This window comes from Idiotropiscis lumnitzeri, chromosome 10 (genome assembly GCF_059441095.1).
Source record: "Idiotropiscis lumnitzeri isolate Australia: NSW breed Sydney's pygmy pipehorse chromosome 10, RoL_Ilum_1.0, whole genome shotgun sequence".
In the NCBI taxonomy this organism is placed as follows: Eukaryota; Metazoa; Chordata; class Actinopteri; order Syngnathiformes; family Syngnathidae; genus Idiotropiscis; species Idiotropiscis lumnitzeri.
This window is the reverse complement of record NC_142400.1, coordinates 17320509-17331615: the sequence shown is the minus strand read 5'-3', so window position 1 is coordinate 17331615 and position 11107 is coordinate 17320509. Positions and strand designations below refer to the sequence as shown.

At 41.2% G+C, this 11107-nt stretch overlaps 1 protein-coding gene across 1 annotated transcript; it reads right to left on the bottom strand.

The window, feature by feature from the left end:
* Window positions 1–2705: 2705 nt before the first annotated feature.
* Window positions 2706–5994, bottom strand: pou3f2b (POU class 3 homeobox 2b). The gene has a single exon (XM_088307467.1). The coding sequence runs from the start codon at window positions 5936–5938 to the stop codon at window positions 4760–4762; it is 1179 nt and encodes a 392-aa protein (XP_088163593.1). The 5' UTR covers window positions 5939–5994; the 3' UTR covers window positions 2706–4759.
* Between the last annotated feature and the right edge of the window lie 5113 nt (window positions 5995–11107).

Sequence of the window (11107 nt, the reverse complement as noted above, 5' to 3'; positions counted from 1 at the left end):
AAATAAATTTGTTCGACTCAATGCGTACTTATTGTACCTTTTGACCTTTGGAGCATTGAAGGTCACGCTCAAACAGCGCTCAGTGATATAAACAGCATTAAGATAAACCCTGAATGATTTGCTGTCAAGAAACAAGATGATTTGACCAACTTTTTTTTGTCTCTTCTCATTCAAGGCCAAACAACAACCCGCAATTCAGTATTCTCAAGAGATTAGATCGTCTTTGCAAGTAAATTTGGACAATGCTCGAATGAAAATTTTGGATCGTTACTGTACATGCACTGTTCCGATGACAGCATCTTAACATCAGCTCTCTCTTGGCAATTGCTTCAGAGATTTGCATGCTTTAGTAAATAATCAACTCTTCAGATTAAAGTCAGTAATCGAATAAGCAATCATGCAGCACTGTAGGAGATTTCATGTTTGGCTTATGTTTGGAATGCTTTTTTTTCCAAAATGTGCTCGTCAGCATTCTGTAATCTCCACAACAAATTGAAGAAAAATCAATCTGCTTTTTCATCTCCAGTGTGTCAGGATCTCCTGAATTCAGTGTTAATTTCATTTTACCCTCGTACGTGTCTTACCTTGACTTGTCAAAATGTCTTTGGCGAGAGGTGACTATTCCCTGCTTGATCCAAGCCACTGCCAAAACATAATCGATTTACGATGTGCTGGAGTTGAGAGAAGTACGCTGCAAAGTGTCAGAGTTGAGATGCATGAACCTAAAAGTGTCCAACACGTGTCTCCAATGATCTGCTTGGCCTTTTTGGAGTACCTTATTGACTTGTGTTGTCTTTTGTGGACAACTTTTATGGACTGTAGAGAATTTGGTACTTAGTTGATTATATGCAGCATACATACTATCCGGGGTGTGCAGCAATTTTCAAAGCGAAATAATTTGACCATGTTGTTGTTACAGAGTCTATAGTTAGCAAATAGTCGCGTTCCTCATAAAATTCATAACACACGTGTATCCAGGACAGCACAAAAGGGGTAGGTGACCATAGCTCACTGTGATTATTACTAATAATCATTTAAGCAAATGTTGTACAATTTCATAAAACAAAAATACTGTAGTTTAAATTGAATTTACATTTTTTGTTATGAATTAAATTGTCATAATTACTTCCTTTATAAAAGCAGATGTCTAGTGGATTGTTAAAGTCATATATAGCTAAAATTGACGTTCCCTAAAAATGAGGCGTCCATTATAAAAGTGAAAAAAACAGATATTATTATGCATAATTATTATTTTTTAAAGGAAGCACTTGATATAGCTTGGCATCGGACGTCTTAAATGTTTTGCAATTCATGTTTTTTTTTTGTTTGTTACAAATATTTGTTTGTCATTGTTGTCCTCTCAGATTTAGCAGAAAAATGTTCCTTCAAATTTCAGGATTTTCTTTTCATGTGTTAAACATGATTTATCGGTTTCAGTAAATATTCCAGTGGCTGCTCTTTCCAACGCTCCTCGTCATCAGTGCCGGCTAGAAGGCCGCACAGAATCACTAGGTGGCGCTAGAGTACCGACTACTTTTACTCAAATGTTTTGCTACCACCAGCAACACAAACACTGACTACACTTTTCCTTCCCTGGAGGTCTAAAGGGAAATTTCACCTAAATAAAGAGGAAGGTGTAATTAACGTGACGCACTATTAATTGCATTTGCTTGAGCGAGCATGTGAAGGGCACACAGGTGTACTTTTAGGATAACAGGGGTGCACATAGCGGACTTGTAACAAAATGAGCGGCCTCTATAGACATGCTAGTTCAAAAGACCGCGGATGCTAACTGGAACGCTTCATTGTAAAGGAAAGTTAAACGCTCTTGGAATTTCTTGAACGCATTGCCTTAAATTAGAAAATGCCATAAAAACAGTTGAGGTGGAAAAGGAGACTCTAAATAAGAAACCACAACACTTAACTTTTTACAGACAGCCATATTTAAGGTCATTTTGTTTTATGAGTTCATTAAATACTATTTAAGACCTAATTATATCTGACTGCGCTATAAAATGATGGCATTTACGTTCCTGGGCAAGCCTAATGTGACAATTCGTTTAACAGTTGCACTTTCAATAAACGTGTTTGTTAATTTGTTTCTGATCAGGTTAACCGGTCAAAAACATCGTCACTAATTGAAGATATCCTGTTGGGTACAATCTGAAAGTCAACTTGCAATTAAAGCCAGCTTTAAGAGTCTGCACTGTAGTTTCTCTGTGTATCTTGAGCACAAAGCGGCATATTATAATTACAAAGCAATATATTATTATGATTATTGTTATTATTATTATTATTATTATTATTATTATTATTATTATTTTCGTTGTTGTTGTTTTGTTTAATAGGAAAGCATTGCCTAGTGGACGGACTAACATTTCATTGGGCATTTTAAAGTTTGCATTTAATAATCCTAAAACATTCAAAAGATTATTTTATTGTTTGTTTATCTTCAAATATTTCATTTTTAGCGCATTTTGAGGGTTACTGTTTAATTGCAAGGATAAAAGTTTCTCGCTGTGAATCACCATTGGTCTCCGGGCCTCATTATGAGAATAATGAGAAATTCATTTTTTTTTTTTTAAAAAACAATATGGTGCACAAACAAAAACAACATACAAGACATTGGCCTTAAATCAAGGCAGGGAATGAGCTCATTTTTTACTTAAAAACACATTTAGTCTCGAAATTTGAAAAAAAGCTCTTTAATATCAACCCCATTATTTAAAAATGTGCAAGTCCGTTTGTTCATATAAGTCGTGAAGTACCCACAAATTCACCACCTCTGAAACCTCAGTTTCACCAAACAAACAAAAAACATAAACGTAACAAACAAACAAACGAGAAAAAAAATCACCAGGGGGGAAAATGGAAAAATAGCGTTGGATAGGTGCAGAGCAGATCCAGATCTCACAACTTCAACTTGCAGAGAATTTGGACCTTGGATCGGTTGATTAAAGCTACTGAAGAAACATTTCAATGTAAGGAGGGTTTCTCCTGCTTTCTAGCGTGGAAAATAATTCCGGGGAGTATAACAAACCCTTTGAGATGCCAGAAATGTTTGGCTAAAATAAAAGGCCATCTACGGAATAAAAAGATGTATATACATTTAGCTGTAGAAAGGGAAATTAAAAATACTGTTTCCTACAAAACCAAAGACTTCTTTTGTAGCGGTGTCCGCCACAAAATGCATTCGAGAATAAATTACAATAATAGACAAATACAAATACCAAACAAAAGGCTTCCAAGTGATGAAAAACCACCGGCGATGATGATGAAAACTCGAAAACAAACAGTGCGATAATAATAATAATAATAATAATAATAATAAAAATATTAATAATAATAATTTTTGATCAAATGCTGATTTGAGGGGATATTAGTTGCCTGCGTTACGTTTGAAAACAAATGCGAGGTTCTGGTTAGTTTTGCTATTTTAAACTTTTCAGTCACCGACTTTCATTAGTGGTAATTTCTTGAAAACGCGAATGGCTTTTAATCTCAAATTGAGCCCGTAAAACATACGTGCGAATTTGTAATTGAATTAACACATTTCTGCAGTAGTGCGAAAGAATTAAATTACTAAAACGATTTAAACAGAATTTAGATGACTTAAAATATATCAAAGAGCCGTGAATGCGCAGAGCGAAAAAATAACACACAAAATCAAGGCAGCAGGTAGATAATGAAGGAAACAGGATTTGAAAAATTCTGTTTCTGGAATATTAATTCAAAAAGTGCCCCAGTGGAAAAAAGAAAAAAATGAAACCATGACATCTAAAATACAGTATTTACAAAAGTGAATGCCAATGTTGTCATTATTATTGTAGAAATCAAGACTGCGTCCTGACCTGCGGATGACGCAACAAATCTTTTTGGAAGCTAGGAGTCTAAAGAAGGATAAAGGCGAGGGTTGGTATAGGGGGTTATTTTGATTCATAATAAGACTTTATCCCCTTATTAATGATAGATGATCACATCACAGCCATGGCCATGAGTTTTAGTCTGTGAGCCACACAAATTTAATTATCAATATCTTAATTATAACATCGATACGTGTTTGTTTTGAATGATGAAATGCTGACTGACCTCCGTTATCGTAGAATAAATAGGAACTGGATGGCCTGTTGTTTCGGCGCAATAAAAAGAATGCAAAGCTGACAGATGCTCACCCTGAGCTAGACTCTTTAGTGGCCCCCAGCATCCAATCAAGCAGCAAGCATCTCTGCTGCATGGAGCTACACAACTAAAACGCCTTTCCTTTTTTTTTTTTTTGCTTTTTCTTTTTTGAAATCATTATGTTTTTTTTTACACACGGGAATAATGTGTTGTTGATAAAGTGGCCCAAGCGATCCTGTTGTTGAAGAGACGATGCGTTCATTTGGTGTTGAAAACAACAGCATCCATCCTTCTACCCTCCCCTCCCTCTGTTGTTCTAATTCCGTGACACAATGGGGGGGCTACACCTTGAAACTGCGTCGAATGGACTCACAGTGCTCGGCTGGTATCCTCAGAACAGAAGAGAACACACGTCGATGTTCCTTGAGCTCTGGGAGAGAGATGAGAGGGGGGTCGTCCCGTCCCCCCTCTTCTCCTCTCGTTCTCACTGCAGATATCGTGTACGTACTCACTGCTATTCATTATACATAAAACACCCACTATCGTTTCATAGTCCAGTGATTTATATATAATCGCGCGGCGGGGATAAGTCAAAATCTCGGCCAAGTCCTGTCGGTGCGCTCCAAGATGCAAGGCGGGCTCACTGAACGGGGGTCTGCACCCCGTGGTGGGGCGGCGTGTCCCCGTACACGTCCTCGCTCCCCGGCAGAGCTCCTCCGGGAGGCGTCATCCGTTTCTCCTTCTGTCTCCGGTTACAAAACCAAACCCTCACCACTTCTTTCTCCAAGTGCAGACTGTCCGCCAGGGAGATTATTTCCGACGCTGCGGGTTTTGGGCACTTCAAAAAATGGCTCTCCAAAGCCCCCTTGACGCTGACCTCGATCGAGGTCCGTTTTTTTCTTTTCCTGCCCTGCGCGGCGATTTTGTCCAGACTGGTCGGGCTGCCCGAGGTGGAGTCCGCCTCCTCCAGCCACTTGTTCAACAGAGGCTTCAGCTTGCACATGTTTTTGAAGCTGAGTTGCAGGGCCTCAAACCTGCAAATGGTGGTCTGGGAGAACACATTCCCGTACAAGGTCCCCAGGGCGAGCCCCACGTCCGCCTGCGTGAAGCCCAGCTTGATCCTCCGCTGCTTGAACTGCTTGGCGAACTGCTCCAAGTCGTCCGAGGTCGGCGTGTCCTCGTCCGAGTGGTCGTGATGGTTCGGCCCGTGCTGGTGCTGATGCTGCTGGGACGGCGGTTGGCTGTGCTCGCTCAGGTGCGGACTGTGGTGGTCCTCGTGGGGGTCTCGTAGGTTGTGGTGGTGCAGCCCCTGGCCGCCGCCCGGCCCCGGGATCAGCCCGTTGACGCCGAAGCTCGTCTGCGAGTAGATCAAGCTCTGGCCGTTGGTGGTCGCCATGCTGGGGATGTGCGCCGCCGTGGTGGTCCTCCACGCCCGGGCGTCGTGGTGGTTCCCGCCGTGCGCCGTCTGGTGCACCTGCAGGTGCGACGGCGCCCGCGACTGGTGCTGCAGGTTGCTGCTGGAGTTGTGCATGTCGTCCCGGGCGCTCTGCACAGCCGGTTTGATGTCCTGCTCCGAAGACCACGGGGTCGCTTCACTGTGGGACAGCGCGGCGATCCACTGGTGAGCGTGGCTCAGCGCGTGGCCGTTGCCCTGCAGCTGGTAGTCGCTCTGCAACAGGCTCTGCGCGTCCCGGTACGCCGCGGCTTGCTGCATGCTGCCGGGCTCCGAGTGCACGATGGATGCGCTGGAGGTGAGGATGCTGTAGTGGTTAGACGCTGCGGTCGCCATGACGCTCGGAGCCGGACTGGTAGCTCGCATTAGAACCAGCTCGCATTTGACGCACGCATCCTCTAGTCTGCTGCCTACAGGCGGCTCCCTCCCAGGCGCTCTGCCGAGTGCACGCCGAGGCTCACCTGCAACTCCGCGCCGCCCCGCCCCGCGCGCTCATTGGTCACGCGAGGCTGATGGACGTAGTTGCTAGGGGCGACGGCGTGCCGATTGGCCGCGGGGAACGCGCTTCTCTCTTTGGTGATTGGGGTGTGAGAGGAGGCTGAGTGGAGGAAAGCGTTGGAGTGCAGCATGGAGGTGCGGAGCAGCGGCTTCGGCAGTGGCAGTGGAAGTGCAACTGTAAGATAGAGTTGATTTATTTGGATTATCACGCGCTGTCATGACTCAAGATGTACTCGTCTCACGTGTAGCCGTTAGCACCAGAAAAGCTCTGATGTACAGCATTTATTGATCGCTGTTACCAATTGTCGTGATGAGCATATTAAATTGTGTGTGTATACAATGTCCTTCATCTGTTTGTGTAAATCTTTAATTTTGAACTACATTGTGCCGATAAACATTAGCCCGTTAAATGTTTGGAGATTATGTCGTTTGTGTTGATGTAGCCTATTTGTGTAATTTCGAAAACATTGTTGTATGGCAGCCATTATTTTCCACTTTGTCTTTTATTTAAGTTTGACGCGTTTAACTTACATTAAGATGCAACCCAGCCCCGAAATGACAAAGAAATTCAAAGACTTGCTTTGAAAAGAATACGTGCGCAAACACATCCGACACTTGCAGTTCGGAAAAATTAATTTAAAAGGCGTGCCATTGTTTTCTAAATAAAATAATTCAGTAAATGAAACCGGCTGTCTTTTGAATAAGAAATAAGGTAAAAAAAAGTTACATGTACGTTTGAAACTCAAGACAACATAATTTGTAAGACAGAAAAAACTAAATAATACATGATTAAAAACATACTTTTGAGGGATGCAACATTTGTGTGTAATGACTAAGACATTAAATTGTTACTTATATACATTATTTAAAGGCGACCTCAGAGTAAATTATGTTCAATGCATTTGTATTTGATTAAAAAAAAGAATAAAAAAACTAGACCTATTAAACGCCAGTAATTTGTATTTTAGGAAATGTACAAAAAGTTGTACGGTTTAGATGACTTTCAAAATGTTCAAAAACATTTAAGCGGATGTTTTTGCATTATTTGTGGAAAAATGTGTAGATTCTTCAACTAACTCGGTTAATTTTTATTTTCTACCAATAAAAAAAACAAAGCTTCACTTTCCCTGCGATGAAGAGAGTGACAATGTATTTTTATGACCTTAAAGTTGTTGTAAACAATTCTGTGAGTGGGCCAAAACAAAGACAAAATTGTGACATCCTTCTGACGTCACCAAAAGCGATCTTAGAAATATTTCCAGCAGTTCTATCATTCATAACTCTCAAGTTTAATGGTGTGTGGGAAAAGTGGCTGCTCATCATCCAGTGAAGCACAGACAGACCAGAATAAATGAAGAGGCAGTTTAATGTTCAAACCGGGGCCTCCGGTCCAGAGCAGAGGGAACAGCCTTCCATCCCGCCCCAGCTGTCGTCCCCCTGGTGTCAGCTTCAGGGACCGGGACTTTGTCCGGAGAGGGGACATTCCTGGCTCGCCACTGCTGGTTGCCATAGGGAGACGTAAATGAAACAACAGTGGTGGCGTTGCTCCCTTCCCCCTCTCTGAATGCTCCTGTGCCATCTAAAGGCCTCTATTTAGAGAGGCTCTCTGCTGTGGGGACAAAGCCTGGCCGGGGATAAAGGAGGGAGGAGTAAAGAGCACAGAGCCCTGAGAGGGAGAAAGAAACCGAAAAGATGAGAGAGATTATGTCCCTCCTCAAAGCTTCTCCTCACACTGCATGTGAGATGAAGCAAACTACTTTTATTAACAAAAAAAAAAATTCAAAAAGGGCGGAAAAGTTTTGAAAAAAACAAACAAAAAACAGACAATTTCCTAGGTAAACCACAAGCATTTCATTGTAAATCACTTAAATAATTCCTTATAAATGAAGGCAACAAAAATGGTTTAAAGCCAATACAACAATTTAATTTCACATAAAAAAACAATACAGGTCCCAAATGACATCAATAAATTAATGGACAGTTGTTCACTCAGAACAAATTTGTAAATTGAAAACTATTCCAACGGACAAAACTCCAATTCAATAATTCATTCTATTGGTTCATCCAGAGAAATTTGTGTCAAAACTATTAAATAAACTTTCAGAAAAAAGAGTAACATTTTAAAAACACTTTAATGTAATTGTTAATCATTTTTTGTTTAAACAGAAAAAAAATACACTCGACTATTACGGTTGCTTAATTATGCTGCACCAAAGTGAGCTATGTTTACGTAGTTTCTCACTCTCTTGTGAACATGTAGCCAAACTATTATTATTAGCTACACTGTTTCATTGCTTTGATACATTATTTTGAACTATGATCATGTTCTTAAATCAAATCATTCCAAATCAAACATTGCTTTAACATGTATTTTGCATACAACTTTTGTGTTGGGTTTAATTGGCTGTACGTAAAATTGTGGTCGAGGAGTGTCGAATGAAATCTTCAGAGTATTAATGCTACAAACACAGAGCACAACACTTTTTTACGACAACCACTTAATGCTGTTTCAGCCAAATACATTCAAATTTACAGAACGATATTTTCCAAATGTTACATCTTGGGAACACTTTCACTCTTGAGCAAAACATCCTTTTAAGAATAAACAGATGGCAGCACTCCACAAAGCCTGATGGAAAAGTGCCTACCAAGTGCTTGCACTGTCTCTCACTTAGAAGTGGAACTCTTGTACAAGTGCACCTGATTGGGCCATTAATGCCGATCAATTCTGAGGCTAATAATCCATTGAATGAATTCAAGTGATACGAGATAAAGTTTCTGGGCACGGCTCAGTAATTCTTCTGGTAATATTGAACATTATTGTGGCGTAACTTAGAAATGGGCCAAATCAAAAGAACATTGCGGTAATTAGACTGTAATTCAAGGAATTACCACATCGCCACACAGGCTTAAATAGTCGTGTTGGGAGAAACGCAAAGCACATTATTCTAATGGTCTAATATGCAAAATATGTCTTGTTTCAATTACATGGCTTAACAACGCATAAATGATGTGAGCCTTGTTATTTGGACTGCAGGCTCCGCCGTTATTCAACCACTGAAAGGGGCCAAGCTAAAACCTCTTATATGTAAAAAAAAAATGTTAACAGAGCACCAAGGGCCACTGCCAACCAACATTTAAGGGAATAAAGATGAACAGCAGCAAATGTAAGCATTAAATTAACAGTGGGATAATTATATGACCCGTGTGTTGTAAAGATTCAATTTCTAACGCTCTAATTAGGCAACCGTCTCCCCATAAATCAGTTCACATCCCTCTGCCATTTTCTCACTAGAAAGCGTCCTCTGAGCGGAAATAATTGCATTTTATTAAGACATGGCTTGTGTAATGAAGAGAGACAAAGGAGGGGCTGGTAAAATATGATATGTTATCTAAATGGCTTGTTCCGCACTCTGTCCACTGTGCCAGTTTGGAAGGTGTAAAATGATGCATAGACCGAGCATCCCAGATTCCATGTCAGATAGCATGACATGTTGCACAGTAGGAAAGATTACGCACTTATGTCTCATCTGACATTTAAAGCACAATAATAATCTTAATGATGCTTTCAATCACTTGATGGAACGCAGTTGGTCCATCCATTCATCTTTTTTCTACTACTTATCCTGCTCAAGCAGGGTCATAGGTGAGCTTTAGCTTAGCCATGCTGACTTTGGGTATCATACGCCCTGGCCTGATCGCCAGTCAATCAAAGAGCTGAATTAACACCGATGGGAAATGTCAAGTCTTAAATTATCCTTGCATGGATTTTTGTGGGAGGAAATAAAGCACATGAAGTAACTTGGCCTGCTTACACCTTCACAATGTATTTGAAATAAAACTATCATAACTTTTAGATTTAATTGAAAAGGTACTAATTCAACATTTCATCATTTCAATTTTTTTAGAGGACTTACATTTCACACAGTAGTTAAACAAAGTGGCATACTTGTAATCAATTACAAAAAAATAACCATCTATTTTTAATAATTGGATTAAATTGATTTTTAGAATGCCTGCCTATAATTTGTGATTTCCCCTCCATTCACTATATCAATAATAATAAACAACAAGAGTAATTTTTAATATCAAATAATTCTGATTGTGATCATTTTGACCTGCGTACAAGCGTGTTAAATAGTTTTAAATCAAGCATGCAGGATGTCTTCCAAAGTGATATGATAAATACAGTTTATTTAATTACAGGTATACGCAAAAGGCTTGTCAAGGCCTGCTGCAAGGCTTACATAACAGCAGCTGACCCACGCCTTTCATGCCCACTCTAATTGTCGTGGGCATCAAAGAGGACGGAGATTGACAGGCTGTAAGGGCGGATTAATGCGTCGGCCGATGACGACAGACTGAGGCGTGAGGGAGGGAGGGAACTGCAGAGAAGACGCAGGGTGGGAAGGGGTCTCAAATAGTCGAGGAGGACAAAAAGTGGGGAGCGAGTTAACGAGAAGGAGAGCCTGAATTGTACGCATTGAGCTCTCTTTTGCTGAGTGTGGCTGTCGAAGGTGCAGGCTCTAACCCCTCCAAGCAGCCCACCGTGATCTGAGCCTGCTCTCAGGCTGCTGTATTCCAATGCAATTAGGCCACTCAAAGGCCTGCTTAAAGCTGTACCGCGTTGCACACACACACCCCCACACACACACGTTAACACGCGGTTAGCAACAACCCCTGTGGGTGCCTTCCATTGTCGCATGGAGGTGTATTCCGTCCCTCTTTTCGAAGGCCTGGATGAAGAGACCACCCTGGGGAGTATAGAAAAGGCAGGATTACCTCTCTTTCTGTCCCCTTTCCCGCTTACCTTTCATCACTCTCTGCCTCTTTATCGCTTTCCCTTTCTCCCGTTTCTCCTCTAAAGTCGATCAGCTGGAGCAGGAGTGCGGCTGAGCTTCGGATAGAACGGGCAACTTCTGAGAGAGCGAAAACACAAGAGACGAAGAGCAGTGAGGCGTTTGTGGGATGGATGTCAATATGGGACTTCTTCAGCTATATCATCGCCCTCCCACCTTATTATTCATGCAGTCAAAT